Source organism: Rhinatrema bivittatum, chromosome 6, assembly GCF_901001135.1.
Source record: "Rhinatrema bivittatum chromosome 6, aRhiBiv1.1, whole genome shotgun sequence".
NCBI classification, from domain to species: Eukaryota; Metazoa; Chordata; class Amphibia; order Gymnophiona; family Rhinatrematidae; genus Rhinatrema; species Rhinatrema bivittatum.
In genome coordinates, this window is record NC_042620.1 from 312,626,685 (window position 1) to 312,643,305 (window position 16,621).

The 16,621-nt window shown below is 43.3% G+C and overlaps 1 protein-coding gene across 1 annotated transcript; it reads left to right on the plus strand.

Annotated features, from left to right (window-relative positions):
• Positions 1 to 4,211: 4,211 nt before the first annotated feature.
• LEAP2 (liver enriched antimicrobial peptide 2) lies at positions 4,212 to 16,317 on the plus strand. Its single transcript, XM_029607495.1, has 3 exons — positions 4,212 to 4,357; positions 8,530 to 8,738; positions 16,208 to 16,317. Exons 1-3 carry the CDS (start codon positions 4,268 to 4,270, stop codon positions 16,245 to 16,247), a joined length of 339 nt encoding a protein of 112 aa, XP_029463355.1. The 5' UTR covers positions 4,212 to 4,267; the 3' UTR covers positions 16,248 to 16,317.
• Positions 16,318 to 16,621: the final 304 nt, after the last annotated feature.

A 16,621-nucleotide genomic window follows, 5' to 3' on the forward strand; every position in this document is an offset into this window, starting at 1 on the left:
AGGAGGTGTGGGAGCTTGTGCCTCCAAGGGCCTGGATTGGAGGATTAGGGATACGTGAGTTCACCTATTCCTCCAGTTTTGCCACGCAGTGGTTTAATTTGCCCAGGTGTTTCCCATAGCTGGACACAGTGCAGCTAGTTCAGCAGGGATCCCTTGGTCACAGCTTGATGTGATGACATGGTCAGCCGGAGGTGGGACTCCAAGGCCAAGAGTGGCTAGGACAGCAGCAAGGCATTTTACAGGTTCCAACTGGAATGGAGGCCGGGCATTTTCTCTCCGCAATGGCTACCTTCCCCATGAATTAAGGGTGCTGGCGGCTGGCAGGGCTTAGATAGGAGGTCTAAGCAGGAACATAATTGAAAGCCCAAGCAAACACTGTAAACAGGAAGATGAGACAAATCAGAAGATCAGAAGAAGTAAGGAACATGCTGGAGTCCACACGGTGAGATGAACTCTGAAAGCAGGACTCCAATGAGAGGGCAGTGGAATGAGAGCTAAGCTCTGACAGCCTGCTGACTGGAAGCCTGGAAATAACTGTGTCCACACAAGAACCAAAATGGCTGCCAGAAAGACGTTTGGGCCACAGAGCTGGGAGGAATGATTAGATCAGGGGCCCCTGCTGGGGGGCTGGTGAGAACTGCCTAGCAGAACTTCACAGCAAGAGCAGTAGGAGCAGCAAACTCGTCTTCAGCCATGTAGAAGCCGGGGAGTACCAGTTCTTTGACCCTGAAGACCATCTTGGGAGGAGAGGGGGGAAATACAGGAGCAACTGCACGTCTTTGACCCTAGGACGGCAACCACTCCTCAGCCCTGAGGGCAGGATCAGTGAAGGGAAAGGCAGCTTTTTTTGATAAACACATTGGGAAGGGGCTCAGCCACCCTCTAGAGGATGGCACCCTGTGCAACCATACAGATTGCCTTCCTCAAATGCCAGCCCTCAGTCTGGGCCCAGGATTTGAAGCCAGATCTCCTGCTTAGCAGGGGACAGCATTGCTGCAGGGCCATTAGACCACACTGGCTAAAGAGCATTTCTGATGCTCATTCTCCACAAAGTAATTTCAAAGTTTGCAGTGATTCAATGAAAGAAGTATAAACTTCAAACTCTAGTCAGAAAGGTATTAGCTTAATCCAATTAAAAAGGTATTACTTGAAACCTCTTTATTGACTTTTACTTCTAGAAATTAAGGTAAAAGAGTCATCAGTTTCCTTTTTGGAGTAGAAGTCTGGTTATGATGAATTTCTAGGACTAGCGAACATCTACTCAAGCTGCATTTCCTTCTATTGTATTTCAGCAAAGCAAGAACCCCGATAGAGTGAATAAATATCCTAGTTGAGAGAAGCCTTTCTGGGCAGTACGGGTGACACTCATGGAAACATAATTTTCAGTACAGTCTTTATACTTCCATTCCAGTCTAATAATCAAAGCAAGAATTAAGACAGTAACATAGTAGATGTCAGCAGATAAAGGATCGTTTGGCCCATCCAGTCTGCTTGGTTGTCCCTGCCTATACTACTCTAGCTAAGGATATCTCCCAGCAGTCAACTGTACAACTTTGACCCCCCTACACCACGAGTGGGCAAACTTTGGCCCCGGGACCAAAACTGGCTCATCAGATTCTTCGTTCTGGCTCATGAAGTCTACTTTCAATTAATAATGTGTAGCCCACTGACACTCTTAACTCTGGAGCTGCCCTGGAAACATTGAAGATCCAACATCACATGAGTCTCACCGCGTCCTAGCAGGTCTTTGATGATGACATGTTCATGGCCATGTGAGCTGACATTCTCCTCCTGCCGGTGCCTTTTTTCTCTGCTGCAGCCGTGAAACATCTAATTGGAGGCCGCAGAAGCAGTGGAAAATGCACTTGAAGGAGGAGGGGTTGTTCCATGTGTCTATATTGTGTGCTGGTAACCACTTACAGCCCTTGTTTTGCCACCTTTGACGTGGCAACTGCACCCCTGAATCAGCTGCCTCTGCTGAACTCCCCCACGGTCCAAAGCTCCCTAACTCAGTCACAGCCTGGGAACCACCAACATTGGAGACACAGTCTTGGATGGCTGCAGGAGGAAGAAGAAGGAACTAGTCAGGGAATGAGGGTTTGTGTTGCCTGGTGAAGCTTATGGGACAGGAAGGGGGAAGAAAGGATGTTGAGGAGTCTATGAGACAGAAGTGGAAGACAGAGTCATTGCAAAGCTAGCCTGCTCTTGGATGGGGGTCTGTGTATGTTTTATGGAAGGGATTTCTACTTGACTGGATTAGTATGGCTACCAGCTGGACTTGCAAGCCATAGAGGCATAGGTGGCTAGTGCATGGTGCCCACTGGGGGCCCCTGCTGGTGGGAGGTAATAAATGCCCACAGATCCTCACAGCTGCACTTTAATCATTGTTCTTGCACTCACCATTTACCCTATCTACTATGAGGTCAATATAGAAAGACTAACCAGCTAGCTAAGTTAATAGGATGAATTTATCGGGCCTATTCAGTGGCACAGCCATGCCATTAAGTATACATGAATAACTTTAAGGTTCACTGGATGAGTATATCTGGCTAACTTTTGACCTGCTTTGACCGGCTAACCTAGCTGGATGGGTATGAATATCGCCACTTGTCCATGCATGTTATCTTGATAAGTAGCTCCTCCCCGTTACACCCCCATCCCTCCCACCACTCAGCTGGCTAACTACTTTCTGGACAAGTGGTTGACCAGCTAAGTGGTTGCTGCTAAATGTGGCCCAAGTATTCAAACGCTGTCACTTAGCCAGATAAGTTGGAACTTATCCGGCGAAGTGACGTTGAATGTCAAGCTCTGTGTGCCCACTGTAATTTGAACTCCCCTTCTGCACCCTTTCTAACTCTAACCTGTTGTAGCATGCTTTGCCTTCTCCAGCTGAAAAAATATGATTTAAAAAAAAATGATGAAGACGATGTCTGCAGCTGCAAGAGGATACCCCCTCCCCTCTCCCCCTGCTTCTTGGGAGCTCCAAGAGGAAACCTCACCCTCCTCTCCTCCCTGCCCCTAAAGCAGACGAGACCCGTGAGTGTGGCTCCTGTCCACCACTGTATAGGTTTCATGACTGGTCCGACACCCAGGCACCCTCCTGCTGCTCCCTGTGCACGATTGAACACAAGGAACAGTGGCGGGCCAAAAAGCAGAGATGAGGAAACCAACTTGTAGAGAGCAATGGAAGGGGGTGCACCCATAGATGCCAGGTCTGTGGGTGATGTGGATAAGAGCGGCAGTGCAGTGGGCTTCAAAGGGGCACCAGCGTTCTGCCTCATCCTTCTCCTCTGCACCTCCCAGGTAAGACCCAGGCTCTTCCCCTTGAGCCACTATAACTGAGATACCTGTTTGACGCACAGAGCCGCTCCCTTGGCTGCACCCATTCCACTGCTCTGCCACTCTGCCCACTGTACCCACAGAGCTGTGGGTGCACTGTGGGTTACTTTATATTGGGCAATCCCATGCCCCACCTGCTCTTACTGCTGCCCTTTGAACCTGTCACAAGCATGCTCAAATTCTGTCACAATTTTGGTGGCCATTACCTCTGCTGGGAGCCTATTCCAGGCATCTATCACCTTCTCAATAAAGGATTCTTTCCCGTGAGCCTTCCTCTTCCAGTGGCATGATAACAGAATCCGATGTGTACACGGACGCAGGAGTATTTGCTCTTTACAATATGTACCTGCTCTTTTTTTTTTTTTACCCATTTTTCTGGGATTTATTTTTTCATGTGGCAGGCACAGAATGGGGGCGGGGGGAAACTGATCCCCCCGATTATCAGATGGGTGGTTGCGATTATCTGCCAGGTCATTGGCCTGGAATCTTTTTGTCACTGACCTGCTAACTTTTTGAACCTGCTTTTTCTTCATTGCCATCTAGAGTGGAAGGCTGGAGGCTGCTGCAGGCCCCAACCTGGTAACTTTTTTTTTTTAAAGAAAATTACCACTGGATGGGCTCACTCTATCAATGCACATTGAATCCACCCAGGTCATCAGTTTGAAACTCCTTATTCTGGCCAGGACACTGACCTTAGATGTTTAGTGCCCCAATTTCAAGGTACAGGTGGAAAATCTGATAAAAGACATCAGACGGGGTGAAGTAATAGTTAAACAGGATGATTTTTTTTTGTCAAATATTTGAGCAGAGTCTGTGTGACGCAGAAGAGGGGGCTGGCGTGTGTTAGAAGGGAGGAGGGCAGTGTACATGAGGGGGCCAGCAGACATAACCCTCTCTTCCTGAAGACAGCCGCACGTGAGGAGGAGGCATGGCCGGCATGAACCGCTACCCTGGGCACGGCGTGGGCTTCAAGGGGGCATCGGCGTGCTGCCTCGTCCTTCTCTTCTGTGTCTCCCAGGTAAGACCCACTTAGCCGCAGTAACTGAGATAACTAGTTTGCACCCAACCCTGCATCCTCCAGTCCCCAAACATTTCTGGTGAATGGAGAGATTGAACATATCTTTAATGATTAATTCCACTGGTAATAATTAGAAGCAATGCCAGCAGACTTCTAACTCTTCTTTTCCTGATATGCATTTCATTCCTCAGGAAAGAAAGGGCTTGAAGGCTTTGATAGCTTTTCCTGCTTAACTGTCCCCGCCATATCCAGGCGAATCAAATTACTGCTGTACTGTTTGTGATCTGAAATGTGTGCAGGCTGAACCTCTCTATTCCTGCAGTGTCCTATGTGAATGTGAGCACAGTACTGAGAGCTGAAAAGGGAGAATGGGATTTTGTTTTAAAATGGGGTGCATTTATACTTTGAAGTGTTAAGTGCAGATTGTGCTGATCCACGTAAATTGCGATATTGCAATTGAATAAATTATTTTCAAAATCGAGGTGCATCTTAATAGTTAACTTACTTGTACATTCTCAGGGTCTGAGCTGTTTTCCTGGAAGGAGGGACTTATTCGCAAAGATAAAATTCATTATCCTTTTATTTTCTATGCTGACCGAAAATAAAGAAATTTCAAAATTCAAACAACAAAGAAATTGGAAACGTGACCAAAAGAATAAGGTGCATGCTTATGAGAATGCTGAAATATAAAAAGCAAAATAGACTTGGACATAAAAAAAAAGAAAAGGAGATTTGTAATTAAGACGAAGAAAGGGAAAACCAGAATAACAACACAGAGAGCTTGATGACAGTACTGGGGCTTCGAAGAAGCTCAAGAGCTCGCCTTGGTACTAGGGAATAGAACTCAGTCTAGCTCTGCGGGCAGAGTTTTCCTAATCTTCATTGTCTTGTGCAGTCGTCTACAAACCATCCTGTTGCTTGCAGCGTTACCCTGGGCTTTGGGTAAAGGTTAAGTGTGTTTTGGGATTTCAGGAAAGCAAATGAAACCCTTACAAGTCATATTAGCTGATGCCCTGTTTGTTAGCTTGGCATAGTAGAATGTATCTGCTGTCTAATCAGGACAAAACCAGGGGACAAAGGGCAGGGCCTTTATTGTAAAATGAAGCATTTGGTAAGGACAGCGCCCTCCGTGCAGCCGAGAGGATGAGATTTGGAGAGGGAGGTCTTTGGCAGCTCTACCATTTTCAAAGCTATTTTGTCACTGTTTTCTTCATTTCCACAAATGCATAGAACATGAACAAGATCTGAATGTTCCTGGACAGAAGAACTGCTGTTAGAGCCAGACTACCCAGTCAGGGACAACTTTTATCTTAAAGAGAAAACATTCCGGATTGGGCATTCCATAGCATTCTTCTCCTAGGCACAGAATTAGCGACTTCTCATAATCTGATTCTTTAGTCTGTTTCCTGTCTACAGTCCACAAGGGGTACTCCCTTAGTAGGGCTAGGGCTGGAAATGGGGGCATTGCATGCCTGGGGTCTCCGGAAACAGCTGTGCATTGTCGTCCCATACATGCCCTCTCATCTGAAATGCTACTTTGATTTGTGGACTAACATTTTCTTAACGATCCACTTTTAAGATGTAAGTAGACAGCAAACACATCTTGCCTATGCCTAATATTGCCAACTTAAGTGCATGCCATCATAGTTCATTCTTGTTTTCCTAATGCCCTCCCTTTACATTTTTGAGATGAAAACTGGAAAACCATTTTTTTTTGTTTATGCTGGCAATGTACAGTTTATTTTTCCTATTGAGTCAGATAGATTGCAAGAACAATCACAAATTAATTTGTTCTTTCTGAAATTTATGTTGGGTGCAAGATGAATAATCTTAAACTGAACCCTAGCAAGTCAGAAATGTTGTGGTTTGACCACTCAGTTGCATCCTGTTTTTTGCCTTGAACTAAATAAGCAGATTCTTTCCTTTAGTAAGACTGTAATTTGGGGGTTTTATTCAATGCTGATGTATCAATGCATGCCCAGCTATCTACTACTGTCAAAAGTGTTTTTTCATTTAAGGACTATTTGTCATCTTCTAGCCTATTTTCCATATGAAAATCTTAGAGCCATTGTTCAGGCATTAGTACTTTCTAGGCTTGAGTACTGAAATATAACTTTACTTGATCTAACAAAAAAGATGCTGAATCACCTACCATTAATGCAGAACCCTGCAGCTGGATTTATAGAAAGGTTCAAAGTATGGGATTCTGAAATATCTGTTCTCCATAAATTGCATTGGCTACCAGTATACTGTCATGTGAAAATTCAAATTATAGTTCTTTTATTTAAAATACAGTATGAACTGGCTTCTCTATACTTGGGAACGCTATATTATTCAGTTGATCTCCAAACAAACATTTTCATTAAACAATGTATTTCTTTTTAAATTCTTAAAATCTAAAAATGATGACTTGACACTAATTGGCAAAAGCTTAAACAGTGCCATTGCCTTCATTTTAATCCTAGGTCATATATGTGGATCTTATCCAAAATTTTGAGCAAAAAAAAACTCAGTACTTCCGAAACAGTCAATTGCAATAGCAAAGTCTGTTTTATAAAAAAAAATACCACAAAAAAACTTTAGGAAAAGATTATTGTGGGATTAAGAAAAGTTTTTTGTGGTATTTTTTTATAACACAGACTGTGAGATATTGCAATTGACTGTTTCGGAAGCACTGAGTTCTTTTAGCACAAAATTTTGGATAAGATCCACATAAGTGACCTATGATTAAAAACGAAGATGTGGTTTTCAGATTATAAAGAATTTAAAAATGTTTCTTTGCTTGGGGATCGACGAAATAGGTATTGCTCCCACTTGGACTCTTAAGTGCTGCATTCGCTATACTTGGCCCAAAGGATTACTCAAAATGTGCCAAGCAGGGCTTTACATTCAACTCTGCTCGGTGTGCCAGATAATTGTGATAGGCAGGAGACAAATCGAGTTAGAATGTTTTCTATGGCAATGCCTAAAGTTTGGAATTCTCATTCATGTAGAACTTAGGAAAATTTCTGACCTTTGTACTTTTCACACGCAAGTTAAAGCCTGACTCTTTCGGAAACATGTTGATTAAATGCCTTGTATACTAACATTTTTGTCCATGTTATTTATGATTTGATTGTACTTGTTATTTTATAGAAATATTGTACTTTTATTTATATTAGAGGTAATTTTCAAAGAAATTGCTGTGTAAATGTAACATACCATCCTAGCAATTTTCAAAAGGCAATTAGTCACGTAAAGCGCACTTCCATGAGTAAGTCCTATGGACAATTCAATAGCACATATTGCAGCAATTTTCAAAAGCCCACTTTTTAAAATCAGGCCCGTTGTAAATTTCCTCTGTATGCAATTTTGCAAATTTCATTGGCTATTCTGTAAATATGATCCATGAACTGAATCATTAATAATATTAAAGCTATATTACCATTTCAAGATGACATGGGTAAGGTTGGCAGCTCTGAGCCTCAATAATCATGATCGTGAAAGGAATGCGAGCATCCTGTGCCTCCCTGCAGCTGAGCAGAAACCTGTCACAATAAGAACGCAAAGCGTCATGTCCAGAGAGAAGACGCAGAGCAAAACAGGAATTAAACAAGCTGCACTCAAAATATTTACTCAGTCAGCATTTGGGAATTACCATTCCTTTATCAAACCTTCATTGGTAGTGTAAAATCTTTTTTATTTTTTTTTCAACTTTTATTTGTTATTAAATAAAAACAACCAGAATACATCAATACGGTAGGAAACCCAAACACCAGTTAAGGTTAAAGTTATCTGGGAACACATTCCTGGAACATTGTAATCCTGCTGTTTTCCACATCTTGCGTTAGCCAAATAACTTATTCGGCTAACTCCCAATATCAGAGTTAATTGAGTAAGTTATTTGGTAAGTTCAAATCTATCCTGGAGCGCCCCCCAAAATGGCTCTCACTTATCCAGATAAATGTTATCTGGCTACGTGCCGATGATACTCAAAAAATGCCTCCAGTACCTGAAAGACTGAAAGATCGAATATAAATAAAATAAATAAATAAATAAAAGTCAGCATTTATCTGCATAACTTAAAAGTTATCCAGGTAAATGTCTGCGAATATCCACTGCCTAATTTCTTATTTTGCTTTGATGAACTTTGTTTCTCCACTTCCGATTTCCCCTCTTCTCTCTTCCTGCAGGTATTCTCAAGCCCCATCTCACAGGACAGGCGGTTGTCTGAGACCGAATCAGGCAGAGGATCCTTTGTGCGGATGCCCAGCGTACTACAGGAGGGACTTCGTTTGCACCAGCGTTTTGCCAGGATGACTCCATTCTGGAGGATGGTTGGCAGCAAACCCCTGGGGGCATACTGCGTCCAGGGGCTAGAGTGCACCACCAAAATCTGCAGGTACAGCTTTACAATACGCACCAAAGAAGCCTCGGAGGAGGCAACAGGATGGGGGGAATTTCCGACCCCTGCTCACTGGGGATTATGTGCAAGACTTGGGTCTTCCTTGACCTCTCCGGCTATCATCCTAATCTACCTCTCTGGCGGCTGAGGCCTTACTCATTAGCTTCTTCCCTTTCCTCTCATGTCTGCCCCAGCCTACAGCAGTTTCTTCATTTTAACTTTATAGTCATAAAAGAAACAAAGGCTTCCTTTTTTAGCCTTATTATCAACGTCTATGGTTAAATTCTGCCTTTCTGACCAAAACAATGACCATTTATTTTGTCTTTTTTTTTTTTTTTTTTTACCAAAAATACATATCCCTTCTCATCTAGAACATTTCTCGACCACAAGAGAAAAATCTTTCTAAACAAACCTGATTGATTTCTTTGATGATTGTGATCAGGGTAGTGGATTGGTGGGGAAGTGGGGTGGGAAGGACGAGTAGATGTGACCCATCTGTATTTCAGTAAAGAATTTAATGACCACAAGAGTAGCTGTGTTGGTCTGTAGTGGCAAAAACAACACCAAAGTTAGTGGTACTTTATACACTAACAGATTTAAAGTTGATGAAGAAAATCGAGGACACAACCACTGGCAAATAAGCGCTCCCTGGCAGTAGGTGCTCGTCCCAATGGGACCTATAAACTGGACGCAGACTCATTGCCTGTGGCAAACTTCAGAAGCTCTTGTGCTGCTGCTTTCCTGAAGCAGCATCTCTCCGGGAGCTTCTACCTTGGACTCCCCACCAATAAGATCCGCTTTCGCCAAAACGCTGAAGAAATCTTTCTCAGATAGCTGGGGCTAAAGGGACTAGCTCCCATTTTCTTTGAAACCTCTTCTCTGTTTCCTTGGAATATCTCAGGATTTCACGCTTTGACCCTACGAGCCTGGGAAACCCCCTCCCTTGGTCCGCCAGCCACCCACTCAGAAGACGAGAAAGAAGGAACATGACTGATCTTCGGGCCAAGTGGTCTCATGGGTTTTGTTAAACTACTCACTTTAGAGAGACACCTCCCATTGGCAAGTATAAGACACACCAAGACTTGTTTCTTTGACTTCATCTACCAGTGTCCTTGGAGACACCGAGGTCATTAATAAGAGTCATTTTGGTGATTCCCTTATAGATGCAATGAGGCCAAGATATCTGTTGTATCTGTCAATGTGGAACTTGCCCTCAAAAGCTTATGTTTCAATAAATCTATCAGTCCATAAAGTGCCAACAACCACTTTGTCATTTCAGTAAAGTTTTTGACACTGATCCACAGCGATGTCTGGTGAACAAACTAGCCCTTCTTGGAGTTGGAATTAAAAGTATAAACTGGTTGAGAAGTTAGTTATGTTTCTATTTGGCTTTTTGTGACACTTCAAAGTGGATTACACCAGACAGAAGACAACGGGTGATGATAAATGGAATCCTACTCTGAAGGGAGAAGTGGAGTGCCTCAGGGATCAGTGTTGGGATTGGTTCTGTTCAACATCTTTGTGAGCAACACTGCGGAAGGGATAGAAGGTAAAGTTTGTCTATTTGCAGATGATACTAAGATCTGCAACAGAGTGGACATGCTGGAAGGAGTACAGAGAATGAGATGGGATTTAAGGAAGCTGGAAGAGTGGTCGAAGATATGGCAGCTGGGATTCAATGCCAAGAAATGTAGAGTCATGCATCTGGGGTGTGGTAATCCAAAAGAACTATATACGCTGGGGGATGAAGGGCTGATGTGTATGGAGCAGGAGAGAGACCTTGGGGTGATAGTGTCTAACGACCTGAAGTTGATGAAGCAGTGTGACATGGCAATAGCCAAAGCCAGAAGAATGCTGGGCTGCATAGAGAGAGGAATATCTAGTAAGAAAAGGGAAGTGATAATCCCCTTGTACAGGTCCTTGGTGAGGCCCAACCTGGAGATCTGTGTTCAGTTCTGGAGACCATATCTCAAAGAGAGACAAGATGGAGGTGGTCCAGAAAAGGGTGACCAAAATGGTGGGTGGGCTCCATTGAATGACTTATGAGGAGAGGTTGAAGAACCTGAATATATATACCCTGGAGGAAAGGAGAAGCAGGGGTGATATGATACAGACCGTCAGATACTTGAAAGGTTTTAATGATCCATGGTCATCAACAAACCTTTTCCATTGGAAACAATTTAGTAGAACTAAGGGTCACAATTTGAAACTCCAGGGAGGAAGACTTAGAACCAATGTCAAGAAATATTTCTTCACTGAGAGGGTGGTGGATGCCTGGAATGCCCTTCTGGAGGAAGTGGTGAAGACTAAAACTGCGAAGGATTTCAAAGAGGCATGGGATAAACACTGTGGATCCCTAAAAGGCTAAAGGATTGGAATATATAAAAAAGCTTAACCGGCACGGAGCAGCAGTTACTACCCTTAAGAGAAACATGGGGGTAACCTGCATGGAGCGGCAGTTACTACCTTGGGAAGCTTGCTGGGTAGACTAGATGGACCATTTTGGTCTTTTTCTGCCGTCATTACTATGTTACTATGTAGGTACTGTAAGTATTTCCCTTATCCCCAGAGGGCAACAGAACTCAAAGAGTGGTAGTCAAGGCAAATATTGCCTGTAAGCTGTGCACACGCACACAGGTCGTGAAACAAGCGCACATAGGAAGATGGCATGAACAAGAAAAGGAAAATAGAATGCTGTTTAGAAAGCACTCTGAACATTACACTGCACACGAGAACGTTTTTTTGCACACAGCCCTCAAAAAATGAGTTGGTCAAGGGGGTCCACTCAGGTGAAATGGAAGTGGCTAGCAGGGTGCCACAAGGGTCAGTACTAGGGCCAGTTCTCTTCAGTGTCTTTATATGAGATGCTGGGGGAGGGGGAGGGAGAGGCCGGAGGTAGGGATCCCAAAGAACTGGCAGGTAGATGGCAGTGATAATGTCAACCCGGGCAGGAGTGGTTGTGCCCCTGCCACTCATTAGCTGCTGTTGCTGTGCTGGTCCCCTACACTTCCTGTAGCTTCCCATACTGCAGGCAGAGAGCAAGACCCCTAGCTCCTATAACCAGCCCTCTAGCTCCCTATCATTCAGCTGATGCAGGAAAAGGAGACACAAGATGCAGCCAATGCGAGGAGCAGGACCTGGTGGGGTGGGGAAGATGTGCATGTCAGGGAGTCTCAGAAGACACAGTCTAACCGGAAAAGCTGAAAGAGAGCGACATGAAAATGTGAGCATGACTAGAAAGTTGCTGCACTGTTAGTTATTGTGTATTTAATGTCAGATTAGGGCTATTTTATTGGAAATTAGAGGCAGGAAAGCCTGAAGTTCTGTATGTGGGTGGGTGGCTGAGGATCCTCTGGAGGAGATGTCCCTGCACCTAGTTAGGGAAACCTATGCTGCGGTGCAGGGCCAGTGCAAGGGGATTAGGCGCCCTAGGCACCCTCTGCCTTGCGCCCGCTGCCCCCCCCCCATGGTCACGCGTACCCCCCCCTCCAGTCGCACGCCCTCCTGGTCGCGTTGACCCCCTGATCTCGGCCCCGATCGCGCTGGGCCACAAGCAGCTGAAACTCTACTCCTTCTCCTTGCCGCCGCTCGCGGCCGGCGGCCCCATAAGGCTTGCGCCCCCTAATGATCGGCAACCTAGGCCTAGTTCGCCTAGTGGTTCCACCGGCCCTGTGCGAAGAGGCTGGAAGGAGCAGCCAATAGCAGGGCCCGGAGGGGTAGCTGTACTCAGGAAGGGCTGGCGGTATTCGCCCAGGCCTGCCAGTGCCCGTGACTGAGAACCGGGACAAGTGAACTGCTGTTCTATGGGGCAGCACAAAAAGACTGAAGCACAGCTCTCACTTTGGAGAACAGTGAGGCCTAAGACCACGAGTGAGCAGACTCTGCCAGCTGCAGCACAGTCGTTCACAAGAAAATATGAAATAAAGTTGTTGGACCCTTCCCGCATGAACCCTTGTGGCTTCAGGCGCAGGAAGGGGAGAGAAAACCAAATGTGTAACTATAATATTTCTAGGAAGCTGGCAACCTGCCGCTGGCCTTATACCCTTCCCCAGCACCGCCTAGTGAAATGGGAATGGATGAATGGTGGGAGTCTGCGTGCGGTGCACACTCAGCCCACTTAATATAGTCTTGCTCCCTCTCTTCCTCCCCTTCCCCCTTCTCCCTTTCCTCTCCTCTTATTCTCACTTCCTTTTCTCTTCCCTTCCAGATGGCCTTGGATACAAAACCGGGCCCAAGTCAGGATGCACCGTGCCAAAATGGGAGCTGTTCAGGGGGTGCTCACGCCAGTTTTACTTGCCATGCCTTGCCACCGTGGCCTTGCATGCGGGATTGGTGCTCTGCGTCCCCGAACAGTAAACGTTTACCTAAGCCCGATACAGTTTTGTAAACTTTCTTCTTGATCTCAACACACTGGCAGTGTGGCACAATGGCCCTGCAGGCAAGATTGTGCCCAAGTGCCAACCTCACATGCAAGGCCATTTTGGCAAGACATGCCAAGTAAAATGAAAGGGTAAACGCCCTTGGAAAAGCACCTACAGCTGAACAGTGCGCAGTCTTGTGCCCAGGGCAGGATGCACGACGCCACCTTGCATGTTGTTCATCTCTAGGTGCCTTTCCCAGAGAGCCTACCTTTTGATTTGGCTTGGCATGCCTTGACCAAATGGCCTTGCGTACAAGATTGTGCCTATTTTGGGATGCACAACCCAAGCTCACATGCAAGGCCATTTTGGTCACACTCCTTCCAACTCCCAGCACCTGCCTCCCCTCACACCTGTTTCTAAGGCACTTTTCTGCTTTCATGTGGATTTTCAAGTTAATTCACATTCTTAGCATGGTTTTTCATCCCTCATTTAGCACTTTTTGTTTTACTCCTGAGCTATTAGCTTGCTGCCTTACTGCATTCTAGAGTGGGGTTCTAGCAAATGAGGTAAACCAAAACCCATGCTGAAAATTAGTTCTGATTGTAGTGTGAATTTAGTAGCCAGCCAGTGGTCAGGTGATGTAGTGGTCATCAGCTGGTGTGGGGAACAATTTTTATTTTACTTGATTTTAATTTTAATCTCAACTTAATTGTTTTGTAAATGGTGGGTGGGCAGCTGGATGTTAATGGGGATAGCTAAGGTATCAATAGGTAGTTCTTTGGATGGGTTAGAAAGGGGGACATCAGTTGAAAGGGATATTTTTGTGTGGTTTTATTTCTAAACTCTTAGAGGGGATTCCCTGAATTAGTGGAAATCAAGTTGAAATAAATAAATAAACATGCAATGTTTCTGTCTGTCATACTTTTTGCTGGATATGTAATGCCCCCCCCTGCAGTGGCTGATATATTTAACAATAAAATAGTCATGGTACAAGCTTAGTTTAAATACAGTTACTACCAACAATCCAGAGAATACCATCTCCTTGATTTCCTTGTTCTCAGCCATTCTCTCTGTTTTCAGCTTCCAAGATCAAAAAGCTTTTTTCTTTTTCAGCTAAGAAAACCTTCCATAGCACTGGAGTCTCAGTCTGCAAACCCTGATGTATGTTTTGCAAATGGAGGGCGGGAGTGGGTGGACAGGACACCCCCCTTTGCCCTTTGCAAAACGTGCATTGGGAATTGCTGGTTAGTTCTGCTGGTCAAGGCTTCATTATAATGGAAATGTTTCTTGGCTGAAATCGAGGTTTGTTTAAACTTGGGAACTGTGTCACACTTTGTTTGCTATTCAGGGGTACATGTTTGTTCAGAGGTAACATGCAACACACGATCTTTCTTTTAATGAATGACCCAAAATTCAGAAATCAGACGGGACTCTGAATAATGTTTGCTGTTTATATATTTCCATCTGTATACACGGCCCTTTATATGATAACCCAGTTGTTTCTATTTCCATTTATACCCCATCTTTTCCAGAATAGGACTTACTTATTTATTTATTTATTTATTTATTTACTTACTTACTTATTTATTTAGAGGTTTTTATATACCGCAGTACGTAAAAAGATACATCACCGCGGTTTACAATTAACAAAAATTAGCAACAGGCTTTACAGATAACAGGTATATACGATAACCGGCAGTACAGATAGTAAACCATAAATTAATATAATGTTTTACATACAAATAACTGATTTCGGATGAAACTAAAAATCATTTATGAACTAATACAACAACTTTAGAGCATAATATTCAATAATAGCGCTGGTAGAAGTCACAGGACGTAAATTGAACAAAGGAATATTCTATTATTTTGAAACTAATTGAAGTAACCTAATCATGGATAGACTTGAATTGGCTTACAACCCAGACAAAAATGCAATGTCCAATCAAGCATAAAATCCAATAAATCATAATTAACATTGTATCTCCCACAAATATGTATCTACTGACAATGTTTTCTTAATCGCTTCCCTAACTCCCAGAATAGAATTACCCAAAGCAGTTTACAGAAAAACCCACACATAACGTAAAAACATTAAATTCAACCTATAAAGAACCAATGGTGATCCACAATCTGACACCTAACACTGATAACCTTCCACAACCATCACACTGCTAATACTTCATAATTATCTGACCACATTGCTGATACATTGTTATTTACCTAATCCAATGTTTTCCTTCTTACCAAGAAAATAACTAGGTCTTTCTCGCCATTCTGAACTCAGTTGGTAATGAGCTCTACAGCACCGGAGCCATAATTGAAAATGCTCTAGCCCAGAGGCTCCCCTAACTAACACCAACTCCCTCCCCATAGAGAGGATGGAAGAAATTAAAAATACCCTCTCTCAATACAATATAAAAAGGTAATGTGAAAAATGCACACGATTAATTCAAAATTGTACATAACTCATAGCACGTTTACATACAACCCGTGAGTGTGCTTTTTCTGTTGCTGGACCTAGTTTTTGGAATTCACTCCCTATTGACTTGAGGCAATCAGATTCAATAAAACATTTTAGTTAACAGGTCAAAACTTTTTGTTTAATTTAGCTTATTTTAAATTATTTTATTCTTAAATTTTATTTTGTTGTTTTTATCTCATTATAATATTTATTCTGTGATGTTGTATATTTTGGTTTTGTTTTTTTTTTAATTTTGTGTCTGCTTTTCTTTTTTAACTTTGTCTAATTTTGTTAATTTTATGATTATGTATGTTTCCTATGTTCATTGCTCAGGCCTATTTTGTGTTGAGAGATTCATAAATCCAATAAATGTAAATGTAGATCATAACCCATCACAAACTCCCTGCCCTTAAAAAGCATACAGTCCGGGGAGGTTAAGCACTTTGTTCAGGATCATAAAGTAAGCGGGGTTCAGGAGAAATTAATGATGTGGTGGGGTCAGGTTTGTGCCACACTGCCTGCCTCTAGCTAGGCTCCACCTGTTCATTTAGCATCCTTTTCATTTTACTGCTGCTATGAAGTCTTTTTCTTGTCCTTCTGTCTTACTAACCGTACGTTTATTTTATTTTTGCTCCTGGAAGGAAAGGACACTGCGCTTATCAGATGCCATTTGAATCCTGAATCACTGAAGTCAGAAGAACATCTTAAAATAAAAAAAAAATGATAAAAAAAATTCAAGTATTGCCAGAAATGAGGACAACGTTGCCTTGCTCTGTGTCTCCGTGAATTGTTCCCTTCCCAAAGGCTGTAAATATGTTATGTTATTATATTGTGACTTGAATATCTAACGGAGAAGGGCCAGGTAGCTTTGAGCATAAAGTAAGAGATGCGGGTTATTTTGTATAAAGAAAAAATTAAGTGTTAAAAAACATTATCCTTATTTATATCCTCAGGCAGTCAGAACTAGTGCTGGGTTTATCTAAAGGGCAGGAAATATTACTCCTGGGGGAATTCTGTATAAAAACAATTATGCAGAATTATGCCCACGTTATGTT